The sequence below is a fragment of the Temnothorax curvispinosus genome, unplaced genomic scaffold (genome assembly GCF_003070985.1).
Source record: "Temnothorax curvispinosus isolate PA1 unplaced genomic scaffold, ASM307098v1 QBEX01002996.1, whole genome shotgun sequence".
In the NCBI taxonomy this organism is placed as follows: Eukaryota; Metazoa; Arthropoda; class Insecta; order Hymenoptera; family Formicidae; genus Temnothorax; species Temnothorax curvispinosus.
Genome location: NW_020212776.1, coordinates 76,039 through 98,802, shown reverse-complemented (window position 1 = coordinate 98,802; position 22,764 = coordinate 76,039). Strand labels below are relative to the sequence as shown.

Below are 22,764 nucleotides of genomic sequence, written 5' to 3'. Positions count from 1 at the left end.
ACGATAGGAACGTGGAGACTGTGCCCGATCGAAAATTCTATCCAAAGACGAAGTACACGGCTAACCGGGACATATCGCCATGGCATTTCCGTAAGAGACAGAGGAAGAGAGGAAGAGAGGAAGAGAGAAAGAGAAAGAGAGAGAGAGAGAAACAGAAGGAGAGGACGAACCAATTCATATATCCGTAGATAGGTAGAACTCGATAGGCGCTAACTGCATGACGCAACGTCAAGCGAAACCATTACGTAACCGCGCAGTGACATAAATCCAGGGACGCATTCTGCAAATGATTTGTGTACGCACGATTCTGACACCAGAAATAAAAACGGGCTTGCATGATCGAGGTGAAATAGCATCTTTTTTAAGAATGTATAAAATTTAATTCTAATTTGTCAAATTTAATATTTGTAGAATAAAAAAATAATAAATCTCGGGAATTTTTTATTACAAATGAGATCAATAAACAGATTCGTTTTTTAAGAAAGATCTTGGTTTTTACATTCAAAAATTTATATATTATATGTATACCTAAGCATTCGAGCATTTTTGTGTTCTCTTTTAATGATATATTTATTATATAATATTATATTTAGAATAATAGTAAAATTTTACTAAAGCTTAATATTAATCTCACGAAACAACCGTGAAAAACAGATATATCTGACGACTTGTCATCGTTCGTTTCCTATAAGTTTCCACGATTAAACTGCAAAATAATAACACGCCCCGGCAAATAAAAGCTTTACTCGTGCGATTGCACGTCATCCAACACGACGATGCAACGATGGAAAGAATCCTGAGAAGCAATATGTCCGGAATGCATTGTCGCGGCTTGCAGTTCTCTCCCTGATTTTCCGATATCAAATGCGGCCCCGAGACCACGCAAATTCCATCTCTCTATTCGGAGGTCGGCCACGACTCATTGTTCGTCGCGAATGACAACGCGCACAATCCGTCCAAGCGACAGCGCATCCTCAATTGTTACCCAGCGCAACATCTCTATCTGTTTCCCATCTGTTGAGTGACGTAGCGACGTATCCCGCCGTGTCTCATCTTACCAACCTGGCCTGCTGCTATCGGCAGCTCGATGCAGACTGGCATCGCAAGCTCGCTTCTTACTCGAAACATCATTAATCTTAAAGTCTGATAATGACTGATAATTTCTTCATAATGATACATACATCATGTATTCACAACACATACGATGCATTTGAAACGAAGCATAATGGTTGAAAAGAAAGTAATAGAAGCATTCTGACTGTGACAGTATGAAGTGATATAAATTATTAAGTGTATTTCGGCTTCTACTTTTAATCTATTTTTATCTCTTTATTTAATTTGTATATTTTTGAAGTTTCATAAACATGAGCATAAAAATATAGATGTCATTTAAGATAATGTAAAAATATCATCATACAGTAAAAAGATTGCAAGACTGAAGTAACGCGTATTAATTTTTAGAAAAAATAATTGAAGAATAAATGATTGAAGTTATATGACAAGCTTGCACGGTTTTTATAGACGGATAGTAAGAAAAAAGTACCTGAAGATTATAGAATTTAACGAGAGCTACGGAACTAGCTGACAGACTTAAAGCTGTTTAATGGACAATACAGCTGCTGCGAAACAACGAAATGGCTCAAAGTCGATATTTTTTCAAAGTTGCTAAGAGTATCGCAGGCACTTTTAACTTGTTAACGTCTTAAGACGATAAAGATATAAAGAAGAAATCTCTTATATAAAAAGAAGCAAGCTTTATGAAAACGTCGCGAGAGATTAACAATAAAATTGGAGCGTAATTGATTATTTTAATTCTAAACGTTTTTAAATACTATTTTTTAATAGAAAATAATTTTAGACAAAAAAAATATATTATATACAAAAAAAATTCTCGTCGCATATTCTCATCGAGTGCATTAAGAGATTGAGGATATTCTGACAGAAAAGAGAAATAGTAACGCTGCACTGTCACAGGAAACAAGGATAGGAAACAGATAGAAGCAACGAAGATAAATACGAAGAAAGAAAAAAAGTTGCAAAGCAATTGGTGAAGCCGGTCGTGTTACCGTAAAGAACCGAGCGACGACGAGTCTCGCGGAGACTCCGCGCGGAATATAATCACTCGTAATCGGATCAAGGGGAGTAACATCCTGATTTACGGACTTCGCTTCTCCTTCGCCCGGGTCTCCCGCTCTAATCGCCCTTATCGCCCATTCTCACGGCCTTCCATTGTCCCTCTGGGGAGACCGAGGCGGAAATAACTTGGGGGAGGCGAACAGGTTGATGGTCGCCATGGGAAAATTGCACGATCTCGCTCTTAACGTCACCGTGAATTGTCCGATCGATTTGCTTAGGCTCGTTTTCGCGTGACTCGACTCTCGTGACATTTCCAACTTTGCTATCAAACGTTCTAGACGATTTATATTACGAAAGCAATAAATTTGACGTCGTGTGTGTGACATAAATATATAAAGATAATCACTTGATTGCTATATGATAAGAAATAAGTCACAAAGGAAAACAAAAATACTTGAATTATTCTTCCGGCTAATTCGCTATTTCTTTCTTTTCGTGAAACTTTTACATATTTACCTGTCACGAAAAATTGTATTCTCTTTGATCGACAACTTATCCACACGCGACGACGAATCGATAGGAACAAGGACAAGAATGTCTCCCATTCTTTCGTAATTTCCACGTGACTCGCGGTTATTTTCGGCGTTTCCGGTGCGTTTTTCATTTTGTTCCAGTGCGCGGCAGCATGACGAATGGCAAACGGGGAGAAAAGAAAATAAATAAGAGCGTGGATTCTCAGTATGCCGCGAGCTTTCATCGTCCGCTTTATCCTTATCCTCGCACGTACGAGGAGTCACGGAAAATGTGAGAGCAACAGAATTTATCGTCCTCCAGGACCGAGTCCCTTAAGAGCGTCCGAAATACGTGCGCGCGCGTATACGCGCGCTCGCACATACATACCGGAATAATGCAGCGGGCTGAATAACGAATTGCAGCACCGTCATATATCACGATATCCGTAAACAACAATGCAACATCTACAAACTTTGGTCATATTGCCGTTAGCATTATTACCATTACGGAGCAATAAAGATGGTTAGCGCCAATACGCCGCAATTGCGCAGCGTTATTTATTGATTAATCCAAGTTTTCGAAATATCCGCGTTAATAATAATAGCTCTATCATAAAGATCCGTCAATTTACGATCAACTCTAAATCACGCTCCGGGGTGGAATCAGTTCACGTCGGATGTCGATAAAGTACGAGCGGATGTCGACACCGTAAACAATCGTGGCGGCGCTTTGCGAGTGTATAGTACGTCCTAATGTCGAAGTGGATAAACGGCGACGAGCATGCGAGACAGCGCAAACGTAGTCCCTTATCGATGGAAGATCGATTAAGCCGACAAGCATGTAAGCGAGATTCAAAGATCGATCGTCCGAAACGTCGGGTGACAGGAACCGTACTAGAGATGCGACAGAGAGGGAGAGAGAATGAGAATGAGACAAAGAGAGAGAGAGAGAGGGAAAGAGGAAGAGAGAGACATCCTGTTTCTCTCGCTCACGTGCATACATCCGGCGCGATAAGCGTTTTCCGGGGAACGAAAAGCCCGGTGGATTTTCCTGTCGCGTAACACGACTAGAGGAGACACCGATGCGACGAATCGTGTCGCTCCTCCTCCGAGGAGCATCCTTATCTCGAGAATACGGCGCTACAGTGGCATCTCTCAACCGTCCGTCATCTCTCCTCGAATCGAGTACCCAAGCACTCGTCGATAAATCGCGTCGGCAGACGTCGCCGCTCGGCGAGACGGTGGAACGCCCGCCGTGCGTGCGGGGTGAATATTTATCGTACTCCAGCCGCGAAATGCACAAATGCGAGGGTGCCGATGGGCGCGTAACGGAACCGCTGCTCCAATTCGAGCACATCGTAAAGGTGAATAAATTGCGCCTCGTAAAAATACCGATAACGTTCGTTTTCGTCTACCGCGCGTATCGCGCAACTTCGCACTTTAAAACGTGACGACATGTGAGTCAGATACACAATCGTATAATTCATTAAATCGAGAATTAAATTATGTCCCAATTTGACATCGCGAAGACAAATTGCGATTATAATATTTACTTGATTACCACGTGAAATTAAATTAAATTAAATAAAAAAGTAGATATAATAATTAATACCTGCATAAATTCAGAGATACAGAAGTACTATATGTTTATGTTATTATTCATATTATGATTATATCGTAATATTGGTTTTAATGCTCAGTTGATCTTGATTTTCGATTTCTTATAACTTATAAAACAACATAAGCCGCTTTTATCGCGCATCATTATAAACTATATATATCGTGTATTATGATCATAATATAATCGTATTATATTACGAATATGTTATAATAGAATCGCGTATTTCGTAGTACGCGTATGTAATACATTACATTCTATATGTAATACAATATCTACATTACATATGTATAAATATTATGTATTATATATAATGTAGATATTGCACAATAATAATGAATAAATCAAACTAGACTCACCAACATCCAATGCACCTAGATCCGGTCTGCAACATCATTGTGCAAAATGGTTTATCGTCAGCTTCCGATCCTTTCTCTTCATCTTGATAGTTTGCAGAGAAATATGTTCTTCTTATTCAAATATTCTGTAACAGTACAATATTCTATTTATGTGAAATCGGTACATCAAAGAATTAATTTAATTAAAATAGAAAAATCCTAATTCAAGAATGTACCAAGATTTGTAGATTTATAATTTCTTAAAAAATTAAAGTTGTCCATTGCGAATTCAAGTTCACGATTTCAGACTTACAAGGAATTTCGTATAATAATCCCGTATAATAATCTGTGTTAACTATTATTAATTTTCCTAGTGCAAAAGTAAAATTAATTTTCATCATTTTTATCGCGTATAAATTCACGCAAAAATATATTAAACAAAATTTAATTTAATACGTTAAAAGGATGTTACATATTCATACGTAAAAAGATTGATTAAATAAATGAATTGATAAAATGGAACGTAAAATAATCGTTTAAGAGCAAATCAAATAAAATAAATGTGTAAATATTCTTTATTCTTATTTCGGGATACGTTCGTTATGTTCAGTTTAATACATTATGATGATAAACTCACAGAGTGATATCGCGCGTGAATGTTATAGATATTATTTCTGTTAAGAGTCATTAGCCTCCTTGACCTGTCAGATTTAAACTTAGGGACTCACAAAGCGACCAATGCTGCCAATCGTCGTTAAGCGACTCCTTGTCAAAGTATTTCCACGCAAAGGAAACGTGACAATGAAATGATCTTTGGACGAGAGGAGCGATTCAACCTCAACCATTGAATCGCTTCTGTGAATACCGAGGATATCACGTACGCTCCATAACATATGAAACGGATGTTACAATCACCTCTTCGGTCTTCTCTATCATATTGCACAAAATTCGTTCTTCCTTTCAAAATTGTAATCGTTCTTGGCTATATATTTACCGTCTACGGATCCAATTATTATTCTTTTTTTGAGAAGTACCATCAATCTCGTTTATCAAAATCAGATTAGAAAAAAGTAAGGAAAACTAAAATAATTTATAGAAAAAAAATAGCCATCACACGTTTTTATCGAAACTTGTTAAAAACTCATCTTACCATTTTAGAGCTTATAGGTTACAACGCTCGAAATTGACAAACAATAATAATAATATACAACATTACTCTCATTAGCTTTGCGTATGTTGCTTTACCCTTTGGCTCTTTATAAAATAACGCAGAAATGTTTTTTATTCATTGCTTTTACGCGTGCTCCAGATACTGCCGCAAAACAATCAACTTTCATCCATTTGCGCATCGAGCAGTAGTTCTCCAATTATCTCACCGCTGATTATTGCTTCATCATTATACGAAGGCGCGGGTCCGTAACTAACGATTTTAAATTACTGTTCGCGTAATAATAAAGTTTTCTGTTGCTATTGACGCAGTTCACATCGATCGTGGATCATCATACGCGTCAGAAATTAAATCCTCCGGAAAGTTTCCGGCAAAAAGTTTGCCTGACTCTCCCGCAATCTCGCCCATTGTTAAATTCGTGAGTATGTTGCAATAAAATTCGAGAACCCTCGAAGAAAGAATTTATTATATTTATAGAAATGTATTTTCTGCGAGATAACAAAGAAATACACATAAAGATATCCGTCGTATTTATAAAAACTCAAGTATTTTCCCTACGATATAATAAATGTGTACAAATATTTTTTTTTATTTAATAAAAAATGTTTCTTTTTAATAAAAGAATATTTATACATGCATTAATCTCCAAATTAAAATTTTTGTTTATATTAACGTATATTTGGTCATATTTTCCTGGCAATCCCTGATACATAACGTAAATGTTTGGACAGTAATTCCAAAAATATGGAGAGTTGTGGATTTACATTTAAAACGCAGTCAATATTTTATCGACACAATTTGTCACGTTGCCATGTTATCGGAATAGATAAAACTTTTTCTCCAATAAGATGACATACATAAAATATTATTATATATTATTTGAATAATGACGTTACGTGCGTCAGTTCGAAAAATTACATATTTCAATAACGGTCGATAATAAGATAACGCAAACAAGCGCAGTGATTCTACAAATGAGCGTGGCGTGCACGAACTGCTGATTACACGCGCCATGTCCGGCGCAAATTACAGAATAATTCAATACGCCGGACCGAGTAATAATTTGCGAATCATGAAGTCCAATGGATCAACGAAACGAGAACGGCGAATAAAAAAAACTGCACTCAAATACCGAAACTCGGCACGCAGCGATGACTGCATTCGCCACAATTATTAATGACATCGAAGAACAGTAGGAAACGATAAGGCGCTTAACGCAGTATTTCATTGCTTTTTTTCTCGTTTTTTTTACGAGGACCGTTATCGTGTGATTTATTAAACTAAAGACACGAATACGCGGAATCGAAGTGCAGGCGTATTTTACGTTACAATGTTTCCCTGCAAAGTGGCGCTCTCGAAAAAGATCAGGGCACGTCGCATTTCGATAAGTAAATAATCTCGACGCCTCAAAAAGCGTTCATCGCATCTGCGATGTTTCCAATATATCGTGTACGTTCAAAAAAAAAATTCGGCTTTTCCGGGTCAGCGAGATGGGTCATCTTCTACGAGAGAGGCGAGCTCTCCGATGAACCGTGAATGCAAGCCTCAGCTCAAAGAAATGCTGACACTAATCTGCGATAAAGCGTACGTCAGTCTTTTTTGCGGTAAACATTCGCCTTACAAGCTCACTTTCAAATGAGTGCAATCAAGCGATATGAATATTCTTCGTTTGGTCACCTATAGTCAAACGTATGATACGTCACAAAGAAGATATAGTATTATAGTTATAAGCTATAGAAATCGATTTGCGGTATTATACGATGCTGCACAGTAATGAGTTATAAAAAAAAAAATTAAAAATTCTTAACAAAGACACTTTTTTCAACATTATGCTAGGTTTATTTTATAAAAAAACTTGAAATTTTAATAAAAACTGAAACTGAAGCAGTTTTGAAGAACATATGCTTCGCGTTTGTGTACAATATTTTACGAAAGAAATTTAAGACGTTTCATCATTGATACGCGCTTTATCTCTCTTCGTAATAGCACCACCAGCATACCAAAGAGTTACATAGATCTCATCGAGAGAAATAATCTTTCACGGTTCACCGAGATGCCAATCAACGAACGAGACACCTTCCACCAAAATAAAGAAGATAAACGTCAGCCTATTAAGACGGATTTGAGACTTCAGGAACCGCCAATGGACCACATGGAATCCCATCAGCAGCATGTTCACGGCGCGTGCTTGCGCTGATATCAGCATCACAGTCGTCCCCGTATTGGCTCCGGCGACCACGGAACAAAGTTCAGCCTATACAGAGTCAACTACATCACTGGACCATCGTAACGATTCACCTCCAGTCTCCGTGAACGCGCCGTCGAGGACGTCGGTTACTGCGAAGAGAAGAATTGTCCTCGAGAATCGATCGGATGTCAGTCTTCTTTTACATTTGTAAAAATAAAATTATTGCCGACTCCGCAGATTGATATTTGGAATAAAGAAATACAGTGCTTAAAGACGCGCGAGGAAAAAAAAAAGAAAGAAGCAAAGTCAAGATTGGCGAAGTAGCAATCTCACGAGATATCGACTCGACGATTGTAGAAACTCGCTTGACCTGTTGCAACCTTGCCAATAAAATTAATATTGCGCAAATTGCGAGCGAATCTCGTTGGAATTCCTCGAAAGGAATACAGAGATTTCTAATACGAATCGAGTTTGTAATAATCGATCCTGTAAGTATTATAAATATCACAATCCATGCGTCAGGGTCATCAAAATAGGATCAGGACTCGTCCAAAATATTTGACGAAGACATATGATCGGCGGTACATGGAGGTCGCTGAATACAAATTGTCAACCAACTTCAGGGTCGACAAAGTAATGTCGATGAGTTTAATGCATAAACCGTCTTTGATATCTGACGAACTCGAGTAAACGAATTAACGGAACTAATCATCAACAGATTAACCTACGTGATTAAATCAAAGACTAAAGAAAAAGTCGAGTTAAAGAAGAATCGATTTGGATCAATCCAGTCGCCATCTGGATTGCGGTGGAAAATGCGTCTACTCATGGAAGTTCTTATTATTCTCCTTGTAGGGGGTATCGTGGCCGACTGGCCGATCAACCCCCTGATGAAAGTGTGGTACACATTCCTCCCCCATTCGCCGTCTAAATCGTTGACCAACAAAGAAGACGACTGCGCCGGTTGCGCGCAGAATAAAGTCAACGTGATCGATCCCGACCCGTTGTTGACCGAGCTGAGAGTGGAGTACGTGAAGCAGCAGATCCTGAAGAAACTGCGACTATCAAAGCCGCCTGAAGTCTCGATGCCACTCTCGACCTTGCCTAAACCTTTGATCAACGGCAATGTGCTTCGACCCGATTTAGAAAGACCGGCGGAGAACTTCTACGGAAAAACCAACCAGGTCGTTGTGTTCCCAACCGAAGGTGAGATTTGACGAATCAAAATAGATAAGATTACCCTTTCTAACTCTCTTTAATATAGATTGTATATAAAGAAATATTGTCGAACGGGGCAATTTAAAAATATTCAAAAAATAATTTTTTTGCAATAAAATCAGCTATAACAGTATAATTTGACCCAGTGTAAAACTACCTTAATGAACTTTGTATTGTTAGAATTTTATAAAGAGAACCATTAAAATCTTCTAAAATTTATTAAAATACAATTTCTCTGAATCAAAATTATAGCATACAATTCCGGTAACATAATACACCGATGGGTTTTTTAAATTTACTTAAAATATGAATTGTTAAAATATGACTTGTGAAAGAAAAGTCTGACAATACTCTTCGTTTATATAATTATACGCAAACTATTGTAAATTATTGCAAAAATTTCCAACCACGTAGACTGCTAATGAACGGTTATTCAAATCCACGCGCGATGTGCAAATGGAGAAAAGGCGAAGAACGAATACACTGAGAAAAAAAATACGCGTCATTCGCGAATATTGTGCACGCGTCTTTCTCGTATGATGTAGTTCTAGTCTCTGAGTATTCGGATGCGAAACAAAATCTCTGAATATCGAGGATGCACGCTTTTTCGATGAAGCGCAGACGAAGTGAAATCCGCAAATGAACTATTGTGCCAGAAACGTATCCGAGTACTTGCACGAAAATTTATAATAAATTGCAGGAACGTGTAATTCACAGTGTAAACCGTTAATGTAATATGTAACTTTGTAAAATCAGGAAAGTATAAATGCAACAACCTTTGCGTAAATTATTGCTATCGTCAAAGGGATATTATTAATTTGTAGAGAACTAAATTTCAACTTTTTCACGCATGTATCTTTTTAATTAACGCATTACAATATTTTCTACGTAATTCGTAATATCATTTAATATTCAATTTTATGTTTGCCCGTATCCAGCATATTCACAAATAAAATTAAACGTCTCGCATCGAAAACATTCCTCCGAGAAGCTCATTTCTTTCTCTTTACCGCCAACGGCTGTTCTTTCTTGGCCAGCCAGACGAGAAACACCGACGAGGATATGAATATTGCGTAATTGCACGGTTCCCTCGAAATAAACGAGAACCGGTAACAATGACGCCATTTCTCTCTTTCTCGGCACGGTACTTCTGGATAAAGGTACCACCGACGACCGGCTGGAACCATGAATTTCAAATTTTCCGCGGCGATGCAAATACGGAAGCCGCGCGAACGGCGCACGTATGAATCCCGGTGGCGCGGTGGAAATTTACCTCGAATTACGACACAAAATCACGGTTCTGACATTTTAATCGCCTGTGTGAATCATTTTCGACGTGCTTGATGAATTTCTTAAAATCACGAAAAAATCTTCCTCTTGAAAATTCGTGAAGTTACTTCGAGATCCATCACTTCGAAGAGTTTTATAAAAAAAACGTAAGAAAATAAACTAACAAAAATAACAAAAGTCAAAGAGATAATTAATAAAACTATATTAATTTCGAAAAAAAAAATTTATTTTTGCTAAGGCTCTTTATTAATCACAACAGTATAGCGCGCGTGAGACCAACTCACGGAATTGCTCTCGTTTTGGCTTATCTGACTGCCGGTACGGCAAAATACTAAATAATCATGTACCTTACGAGACCCAATCACCCTATTGACACACGAAAAACCGTTGTCCCCTCGCAGGAAAAACATAAATGACAATATTGATGCGGTACGTTCCAACGTCTGTGTGCCCAAGCTGCACGCAATTAAACATTTTCTGTTATTCCCAAAATATTCGCTTACCATGTAAGATAGAATATGAAAAACTGTAAGATAGTATACGTCACACACGTAAAAGTTTTTTTACGCTCGAAACCAGCTGTTGCGATTTTAGCATTCTACCGTGTCATGCAACTTTATTCGCAACGAAACCATGCATAATTTACAAACACGTAATTTCTTGCCACTGGCGAAATGTAGGAATACGATAATATAATCGTATCGTTCATCGGCTGCACGAATATGTTGAATATTATTGCCCCGAATTTTTTCACGCCTCTTTTTACAACGTTTTTCGCGCACGCGAGTGTGACTCCGCATTTAACGAAAGCATCGATCGCACGATTGCGATACTCCTTTTAGATTTTTCTATATAATAATAATTCTTTTTCAATACGCCTATTTTCCTTTAACACACGTAGAGTATTACCTTGTCTTCTACTAATTATTCTTCGCTTTGATCTTTAAATAAATATTAAATATTGTAAATTTTTAAAGTTCTCTATAACATCGATCTTTAATAGTGTTTTATTAATTGCATAGAGCATTCACCCAAGAACAGAGTTTATAACTTACATTACTTAAACTTGCAAGAAGTTTCTTTTCTTTTTCAAGCAACATCTCGATTTCTGCAGCATCGCTTTTCATCGCGCTGTCGGTGTATAATTCTCTGTCCTTCATTTTTCAAAGAAATCTTTCAGAAGTTTCAAACTAAATTCTTCTATTCGCAAATATTCTATACACGAACTCTCGTTTTGTGAACTTTCATTCTGCAAACTCATGTTCGCAACAATATCGGACTTAAAAAAAGATCACGTTTCTCCGCATTCACGATAGATATAACATTATCGTATTCCGTAGAGCCGAAAGTCCAACGATATGACGCTGCATATTTCGAATGTTTCTCCGGCGCGAAGATTACACAGGCCAATCCAACGTAACCTAAAATATTCGCTTTTTATCTAATTCCGGGACGAAACCACACACACATACGCGTAAGTCGCGATTTCGTAATATTGAAACATTTATTCGGCCTACTTAACCCTGGTTAACCCGCAGCAATTTCAGCGCAAGAGCTGCAGATTACGGCGATGCGATCGGGGCCAGTGAACCGGAAATGTTCATTGCCCTGTCGAATCTTCGCCGCGACATCGAAAAGTAGTGCATGCTGGAGAATGTCCTGAAGGTGCACGTCGAATTCGTTCCGAAAATATCCGAAAATCTCAGAATGACTCTACGGACTGACATAATCCCGAGATCGGATTTCTAAATGAAAATCTTATGAGCTTTGAGAATACTCAAGGAAGAGAGCCAAGCTTCGATAGAACATGGGATTACCAAAACCTCATGCGGTGCTATAACGATTGGTGATCTTTGGTTATTTACTAGAATTACATGATATATTCCAATTATCGTAGACAATAGTAATTAACGACTAACAATCTTGCCACATTTCTACTTAATTGAATGTTTATTAACGATAATTGTGTTATCAGTCATTTATGTTATCAACAATTTGCATGACATTGCAGTTATGTTTTCAACTGGTTAAGAAAGCTTATGTTCTGATCAATGTCATTTATATCAGTTAAATGTTTTATATCAGTTAAATTCGATATTCTATTTAAAAAAAATTATTTGTATTTAATAATTTAATAAAATTAGTTGCTTGCAAGAACAGTCTCTTCGTTCGTACACATTTGCGATGGAGTAAATGTTTTGATCCATTCTCAAAAATATTTTATTTGTTCAATATGGATGCGATATACACGCGTTCATCAAACGGATGATACACCGAGAAAAACGCATGGTACACCGAGAAAAATATGACGCGCATGCGGATACGTTGCCGCTGACGTTTGGCACGCGTTGTGCAACGATACGGATTCACTCTGACGCCTGGCGTTGCATAATCCCGGCGGCTATAAATCATGCGGAAGTGGCGATCAATCGGACACGCTGATCGCCCAAGAATCCGCCCGGAAATAATTTCGACGCGCTTGATAGTGCGTTATATCGCGGATCACTTCGACATTCGACGCGTACACGTCGGCAAAGCGTGATGCAGAGCACGATTTTTCGCATCGCGTTATTACGAGCGGATACAGATGGCTTTTATTAAAATTTGTCCGGAAACACTTTGTAAAATGGTATCGATAATTCTGCAAAACAACTTGGAATTTTCATAAGCTGATTTAAAATGTTATAAAAACTTTTAAATTTTAAAATCTTTCTTCGATACATGCTGCGAAAAGTCAAATGGTATAATAATTATAAATGAGGAAATATATAAAAATTATGTATGATTTATATTTTTTTCACAGTAATTTCTAAATAATGGATTTTTTCTATCGGGCGAGGATGATTCAACCATCGATATTTCTGTTTAATCTTATATGCTCGAATATCGCACATGCCGCTCAGAAATAACCTTTGCCACATTTAACCTTTGTCGCGGTTATGAGAACCTTTTAAAAGCGCACTTTTCCAGATAATTGTGGTTCCATTTGAGGCTTACTTCAAACATCGCCATAAATTGCAGGCCGATCGTGCGCGGCCAAAGGCGCACTCTCAAAAGTCTCGAATAACTGAGTCTTCGGTGTCGTTCATTGGCATACTAAATTAGTTTGTAATGGGATAGCCCATAGATACACGCGTTCGTCATAAAGGAGAGGCAACCGAATAGCCGTGCCACGCACTCAAGTCAAATAAGAAATATTAAAATTATATTGACGAAATAAAAAATAAAATACTTGTAAAATAACATACTTGTCATCCCCATTTTAGAGAACAATTTTAATACACATTCTTATTTTCGTAAAGAGAAAAGAATATCCTTGAATTAAGATATGTACATATGTCCTAAATCGAGGTTGAAAGATTCTACAACCTCCGTTTGTTTTAATAATTCATTAACTCATTTATTCCTAATATCTTTGTCCAAATATATATTTATCCATATACATCTCTCTTAATAACTGTAATAGACAATTTTTGTAAATCATGTTTAACCATATTATATTTTGCAATGCAAAATCTTGAAGTTTAAGAATCAAGGAATTTAATTTAAAAAAATCAATTCGTCATTTACGGTCGGATTTCCATTTCGCTTTTTGAGTAAAACTATATTGTGTTACGCGCCCAACAACCGTGTTACGCTCTCTCAAGAAAACGATCGAATCACGACGGTTACAGGTGTAGCCGATTCGACGAGATATCGTCAGAACTCGAATCACATAACGGGGTTCAATCCGGCGGCCTGTTTCACATTTTACCTGCCGAACGAGATGCTGTACGTCGACGTGACCTCGGCAGAGCTTTGGTTCTACAAGGAACAGGTCGAGAACGACGATGAGCTCAACCAGACATTCGTGCTATCCGAGCTCGATCACTGGGACCAGGGCGGCAGATTCGAAAAGAACACCGTCATGGCAATCTTCGAGACCGACATCAGAGGTGGGTAAATGGCAGATGAAATTCTCCCTCTCTCTCTCTCTCTCTCTCCCGCTCCTTCAACCCCCACATCCATACGTTCGTCACATACGAATCCTCACCGCATAGAAATCTTCCATCGCGAAATTTCGTTACTCCGTTGCATTGCATGCACTTTACGAATCTGCCCCCCGTTGCACATCGCAATTTTGTACTTTACCAAAAATTCGATACGAATGATGAGGGATAATTTTCTCATATCGCGATATCCCGAACGATTTCTAACATCATCTAATGCCTATCAGTACGAAATGCGACTGGAAATCGATTGCTATGACGTTTAAATGAAACTTTAACGAGAGTTTATCGAAAACTCGCGTGTCAGAAAATACCACGCTTTAAAAATCGTGAGAAGTAAAATTAAGCTGGCCAGTATTTAAACTTTGACAACATTCGAAGATTTTTATTTTCCTTTTACACAATTGCACTCCGAAACAGAAAATATAGAAAATATAAAAATTAGAGTTAAAAAATTATGAAAACTAAATAATTTAGATATTCCTTATAATTGCAAATTTTAAATCTTTATTTTCATAGACGCAAAAAAACAGTTTCCCTATGTATTGTCTAGAATAAATCGTATTTTCTGCAAAATTTCATGAAGACGCTTTTGTCTGGTGCGTCACGCTATACTGTAATTCAAAAAAATTGTCAATTTTTTCTTTCAGAGGGCTGGGTAAAGACAGACATAAAATTTATGGTAAAGAAATGGATAAATCGACATGGACTGAACCACGCCATTCAGATAGCCTGCACGACTTGCTCGACCGACCGCGACAGAGCGCCGGTGTCCGTAGAGCAGACCCTGAAGCCCTTTCTGGTGATTCATACGGAGCCGTTGCCGCAACGAAATAGGCCCAAGAGGCACTCGAATTGCCAACTCGAAATGACGGAGTGTTGTCGAGACGAACTCTACATTAATTTCAGAGATATCGGCTGGAGCGACTGGATTTTACACCCCAGCGGGTATCACGCGTATTTCTGCCGAGGTTCTTGTTCCACGCCGACTGCCTTAACCGTCAGTGGCTCGCAATACAACAACGTTATCATGGTGAGCGTAACACGACTCTCGCACGACTCTTACATCATTGGTGCTTGATACAATGTCTCAGTTGACGATAACTAATCTGATCTAACTTGAGATAATTGAGAATAGAAAAGCTTTTCTTTCTTCTAAACAATATTAATAGCATTGACCATATTAACACGTGAAAGATAGCGTTATTATCAGATTTAGTTAAAATTTAATAATGTTGTAATTTGTAGTGTAAACTTAAATTTTTAGTATCAATTCTGAAATGCTTATTTTCAAATTCTTCAGACGAATGGATAATTTACTTGCTATGAATCTAAAAATATCTCCTTCTATTCATTCAACACTACGTACTTTCCACGTAGTGTCTCATTTTTCAATGCTTCATTTATTTTCTTTCGTTATCACCAAAGACTGTTTTCTCATTTCATATCAACAACCTTCAGTCTTTAATTGTTATCGGAGTTAGCTAATTTGTATCATTATGTTATTGCCTATTCCATTCTATTCGCCTTGGTGCAACAGAATTAATGTGCTTATTGCCCGAAACGAACAAAACTATAGAAAAAGTTCTATCTATATCTAAAATAGCGCGCGACATTCTTATCTCGCTCGTGTCAGGTCGTACGAAGCGCAGATGCGTAACAACCGATTATCGTGCTAAAGAAATGTGTCGCCAGTGTGATTTATATTCGTTCTTTCTTTGCGAATACGAGGAGAACGCTGACGCCGCGTCTTTCTCGCGCTATTTCAAGAATAGCGTGTCATTTCGCGCGTTTCTTAGTGGTTTTACCGGCAATCGTATCAAATTACCTACATAAAGAGTATTGCCAATAGTAAATATCGCTGATATGCCGAAAATTTATTAATTGTATATTCGATAACAATCTTGAAAGTTATTTTAAAATATCTCGTTCTATTAAAAATGATTTTGTTATATTCAGAAAATTTATTAACCATTCCTCTGAAATAATTAGAAAAAATCTATAAATTTTTTCTATAAAAATATAATTTTTGAATTAATAAAGAATGTTTTAAATATCTTTTTAATTCTTGTTTCTCATCAAGAATACGAAAATGTTCAATTCCTGAATTGGACAATTCCGCACACGAATGTATAGCTTTTAATTACAATTCTATAAAAATTGGTTCGTGTGTCAGGCGAAATAATCCCTTTCCATCTCTTACGGCTACATATATATACATACACACGCGCAATTTATGCTTTACTTAACGTAAAAAATATAATCGTGCTGCATAATCGCGTCCTTTATTATCATTAATTGTTAATAAAAGTTGGGAGAGGAGGCACTCTTGTTATACCGCGGCACATAATGTGAGTAATATAGTTTGCAACTCGTAACGATAATGGGGCGTTAAGACTCCATTATCACGCAACGTAAAACCCCATTAACTTAGGACTTAGGTCTATGCTTTCTGCCATGTACGAAGCGTGACGCGAGAAATATCGTTTGCATATGCGAAATGGAGATGATTTTTTTAGTAATCTGAGAATAGCTGAAAAGAACGACATTCCCTCGCCTTATCCATTCCACTGCTTTCGCAGAACCTTTTTTTTGCTATTAAAAAATTATCGAACATCACAACTTACAAATAATCAAAATTAACTTTAAAATTTATTTCCACTTCGATTATAATATAAATATTACATATATATATATATAGAAACATTCAAAAGAATGAAAGCTCTTGCATACATTTCCTGTAAAATTTCAGTTCAAGCAATTAAAAATAAAACTACATCAATCGTAAACTCATCCCGCTGACTAAAATCTTCGGAAATTAATGAGCGCAAAAACATCGCTTCTCTTTGCAGAAGTTGTTGAGTAAGGATATGGGACAACAAAAGAACAAGATAGTGCCATGCTGCTCGCCGACGCAGCTCGCCCCGCTCCAACTACTCTACATAGACACGAACAACACGATCACACAGAAAACATTACCGAACATGGTGGTGGAGGCTTGCGGTTGCATGTGACACCGCTGTCTCGAAGACAGAGCGTGAGTAGAATCACTACTGGTGACGACGAGAAGACGAGGATCAACATCTCACGCCACCCCGTCCAAGACTTTCGCTCGCACTTAATCGTCGTGACAAACCGAACTTGGTTGGACGCTTGCAAAATCCGTTCGTCTCGATTTGAACACGAAGAAATCGCGCGGAAACGTACGACAGTGATGGTCGCCGCATCAAGATAACAGGTGATTAAAAATAAGAGCACACTATTATCACGTCACGCAAGCTCACTCTCTTTCGCGTTACATTATAAATAATGTTAATAAAATCGTTAATAAAATTAGCATTATTTCGTAGAAACATCTATATATAAATAATTTCTTCTTTTATTTTATTTTATTCGTTGGCTGTGTGTAGTCTGTATATATTTCATCTTAAGATATTATGTGAGTCATAATTTTTCTATCTTGTTATATGCAATATGACGTGCGAATTTCCACATGTGCGAATCATGCATATATAAAAAAGTGTTGATATCATATATCATCCATTTTAATAAAATGCCTCATTTGCCTCAAACGATTTAAATTGCAAATCCTACTTGTACTTATTATGTTTTTTTTTTTTGTATCAATGAAAAACGAATACAATTGATATACCATATAACAAGATATGAGTTTGCGTGATGCAACAATGGTGTATTCTCGAAACCCGGAATCCCATCCTTAAGTTGATTGCCCAAACCACAAGATCGACTCGAGCTAACGCTTGCGGCGCCAGGGGAAATTAAGGCGTAAATTAAGGCGAGCCGAAGCGTGGAGAGAGCTCGTTACGTATTTTAGCGTAAATACCGACACCCCCGCGTGTCCGCCGTATATCTACAAGCCAATAGCGAGAGACCTTTTGGGCAATTTCGACAATGAACTTTACTGCGCGTGCCCCCATTGCGTCTGACTACGTAAGGCTGTTTCTACTGCGAATCACCGCCGAAGATACTCTGATCCCATGTAAATCTCCAGATTACAGATTTTGACTGATTATCTTTCAGTAATGCAATGTGATCATAATATGTTAATTTGTAGTGAATGTTGTATTGGTATTATCCTAATCTAATTCTTTACAAAAGCATATGGGAAAAAAGTACAATTTTTGCAGGAAAATATCCTCAAATACTTGGGCTTCTCATCTGTTGTGAGTGGCTTTACTTCTAATTTCAAATTATCGTCACATTTCGAGAAATCCGTAATAATATTATATCACAAAGATAACAATTTATATCACATACGAAGATAATAATTTCATGAATGGATTAAATCAATCAAGTCAATTGCTTTTAATCTATTTGGTCATTAGACATCAAACATCTCTAAGAGATACATCTTATTACAAGCAAATTTGTCATTGAACTTTGCAAGACTGCATCTCTGAAAAATGGACCGTGTAATAAAATTACTTGATAAATATACTTCTCGAAGATATGGCGACAATTTAGATAATACCGACAATACGACAAACAACTCGCTAGAAGCCGTACAGTATTTTCTCATTATCTAATGCACAATCCGAAACTGTTATATCGACCCCGGGCTTGTATTTAATTTAAGAAGCGTGATAAGCATGTTCGTAAATTTTATTTATTGTTAAAATAGGATTAAACGTCATCACCTTCTCGTTGACGGTTAGCTTGCGAGCATGACTAAAGAGAGAGAGAGAAAGAGAGAGAGCAAACAATATAATGCAATAACGATTACTCTAGAAGTAAATACGTGCGATTATGGCGTAGTATATTATTAAGCGGCACGCTAAGCGCCGACTGTAGTTGACACGTCAAGATAAACGGCTTGACTTTGTCGAAAACTCTCGGAGCAATAAAACGCGACCCGATATCGATGTATTTTTTTTTCTTCACGGAAATCTTACAGGCCCGAGTGCGAAATAAGCGAGAAATCAATCGATTTTCTCGCATTTGAGTGCCGTTAAAATACGCGAAACCAACGAGATGGATTCTTTCCATATTTCAATTCTCATAAACTTCTATGCCGCCTTAATCAATCTCAAAATAATATAGCTGTTAAAAATATTACGAAGTTTTTATTATTACTTTAAAGCTATACGTGATAAAGTTTTTCATTAGATATATTTATTCAACAAAAATAATTAATGCACTATCGAGTCTGCAATATTCAGTCAAGTTTATTCATACATAATGTTAATGATGCAGAATTTGCTATAACATGTTAATATATATACATTATTATATATATTATTTTTACCATACATGTATATGTTAACTGAAGTCTATTGAATCCATTGATGATTCATGATGGTAAGCTTTTATTTCTATTAAGCACAGTAAAGATCTAGAGTCTCGATATCATAAGGACATCCGACTGAAATCGCGCCTGGAGACATTAAAATCCGTCGCTGCGTTGAAATAAGTCGTACTCAAATTCACGTCGCAAATTTCTCAGCCACGCCCAAAAACCGGGAAGAATTCATGGGGCGGATGAAGGCAAAAACTATAGACGAACATCCGCACGGCTTCAAGAGTGGATTAGCGCGTTTCTTTCAAAAAATACATTTCACGTTTCTTCCCCTTCCCTTCGCGTAACGCTCGATAAACCTCTCTCGAGTAAATCCATCTCGTCGGTTTCTCCCTCGGCGCCATGTAAATATATCATTCGTGTTTTGCTGTACGGTGCCATGTCTCTGCAAATGAATTTCCTGGAGCGTTTCCTTCCTCCGTCCGGGAGACAGACACAGAAACGGCGAGCGAGTAGCTGCGAGGAGAAGAAAGAGGAAGAGAAAGAGGAAACGTAGAGAGCGGAAGAGGGGAAAAAGGGGATGGAGAGAAGATAGTGAAGTGGCGGAGGACTACGCGAGAGTGAAGAGGCGGGAAAGAGGAAGTGGAAAAGAAAACAAGCACCAGGCAGAGCGAGAGACAATGGGTGGCATCGTACCGCAAAATCGAAACCGAGTATGTCCGTTAGCGACATTTAATGCAACAGGGAAATAATAGTTACCGCGACTCTGTGCGAATCAAGTGTATGTCTTTGGTGACAGCGACGAAATAGCGTAATCTTTACTTATATAAATTTGTCCGGCTTCCTTTGCATCGTGTCGCGAATTCTCATTCTTTATTTTAAAAATAAACTTTATTTTTTATAATCCCGATGAAATAAACATCGCAATACTAATAAAATCAATAATACATTTTTTCTCTCGCCATAGTAAAAAATATTTTAATAAAAAAATTTTAGTAAAGAAGCAATTTTATAGAAAAATTGAAAAATATTTTAAGGGTAAATGCCGTTGCTAAGTAAAATTGGATGCAATATTTCATTAATTTGTAATACATTTGTAATTACTGCATAGGCAAAAATAACCTGCTAGTCTTTAAAATTACGAGGAATAAAAACGCGAAAATGGCGTCTGTAATATCGCGCAACACGATGCAGGAGATGGTCCAATATTTTCACCGTAGATTTAGCACAAAATGCGGCGTGCGTGTTTTAAGTCTTTAATAACATTAAATTTTTACGTAATTTTTTTTTTAATAAACCTCAAATTTAGCTATTCCTCTTGCTAAGTGCGCGGTAAAATTGTAGATAGAAATAATACAATCGATAGTTTAATTTTAGGACACAAGAATGCAAGATTGGGTAAAATAATAAATGTACAGATAATTTTTTTCTTTAATCCCCGTTTTTGTTCGTATATGTCATGTTCGTATGTGTTTATTTAAGTAAGGAAACAAGGAAAGTGCGAAGTCTGCATCAGTTTCACAGACCTCATGTGCAGATAAGAATTGTCGAGTATTTATTTAGTACATGTCTTAACTCATATCGAGCAAGCCCATTCTTCGTGTTTTCATCCGCACACAACGGTAGAGTTGTATATGTATTTTCTTATATTAATGCAAATTAACGTAGCTAATATACATACAGAGAGAAAAAGCACGTCATGTAAAGAGAGAAGTCTTTTTGTTCAATAGGTAAAATGCATATTTTGCGAAATTTCACATCTTATTTTTGTTTAATAACGTAATAATAATATTTCTTGGATAAACTTCGTTCCATTTAAAAATCTTTCATCGTTAAAATATTTTAACATTATTATTACCTTAGAAATATAGTATGCAAAGTATAATATAACAACTTTATTACAGGAGTGACGAAAACTTCGGAATTAATAAGACCCTTTTTATTTGTGCCTCGAATAACGAAGTTTATTCTAGTCTTCAAATTTTAGTATTTCCATTATGCTTTCCACATCTCGTTAACGCGTAACAGGCGAAAATTGTTTCATCATTCTGTTATGTGGGACCCGATTGATACTTGGTCAAGACGAATCCGGCGTTCCATCAGGTTTTGTTACGGTACTACAATATTTATCCGCTCGCGTTGGCAGTCGTAGCCGGTTAACGCGCGTTTCCCGCACGGTAACGAGTTTAACGTTACGTGACATCGTCTCGCCGCGAATTAATTGCGTCCGCGCGAGTGCGAGTGCGAGTGCGAGTGCAGTGGCAATTTCGATCGCTGCTACTGCTGCTGTTGCTGCTACTGCTGTTGCTGCTACTATACTGTACTTCGCCCGTCAATCAATCGCACGGAATTGCGGCCGGTGGGCGTATTTACGTATATGTGTGCGCACGTACGTGCATGCGTGCGTGCGTTCATACACACTTGGCTCTATGCTGTTCATATTATTTCGCTCCAAAGTCCGACGATTACTTTAATTAAGCATGAGATTACGGCGGAAAAATGAAAATAATGCACCACCGATAAAATACTGACATGTGACTTGGGCTGTATCGCCACGTAACATCGTGTGACCTTTTCGCTCGACAGCTGTATCTTGAAGTCGGATGTCGACTTTAATTCAAGTTTACTCGTGAATAATAATGCCGAAGAAAGACATTGGAGAAATAAAAATTAAATTGCAAAAGTAATATTCCAAATTAAAGAAAAATCGTGTTCAGTTTCGTGATATTATAATATCGCGTCTGCGCAAAAAGTGCTGCAGAAGGTGCAAATTTTTAAAAATTTTGATAATATATATATTTAAAAAAAAATTACTTTTAACTTCTTAAAATAATTAAGAAGACATTGGCACACATCTTTCGATAAACATTTCTTACTAAAAAATGCCTTGTATTAGATGTAATTATCTTATACAAACATCTCTAAAAGATTAGAGACTTGAAAATTAGAGATTTATGGTAAATTATGAAATACTTTTATAAAGCAAACTAATTTCTCAGTTAATTCGTAGTTAATCTGCTTAAACATAATTTGAATTACAAACTTATTTAATCATTTAATATGTAAAATTGAAAATTCACAAAAACAGCGTCAAATTAAAACTTTTAATG

At 37.1% G+C, this 22,764-nt stretch overlaps 1 protein-coding gene across 1 annotated transcript; it reads left to right on the top strand.

Annotated features, from left to right (window-relative positions):
* The first annotated feature begins 7,971 nt into the window (after positions 1-7,971).
* On the top strand, positions 7,972-17,461 carry LOC112452168 (growth/differentiation factor 8). The gene is made up of 4 exons (XM_025012258.1): positions 7,972-9,106; positions 14,083-14,343; positions 15,048-15,430; positions 17,250-17,461. The coding sequence occupies exons 1-4, from the start codon at positions 8,716-8,718 to the stop codon at positions 17,409-17,411; spliced, it is 1,197 nt and encodes a 398-aa protein (XP_024868026.1). The 5' UTR covers positions 7,972-8,715; the 3' UTR covers positions 17,412-17,461.
* Positions 17,462-22,764: the final 5,303 nt, after the last annotated feature.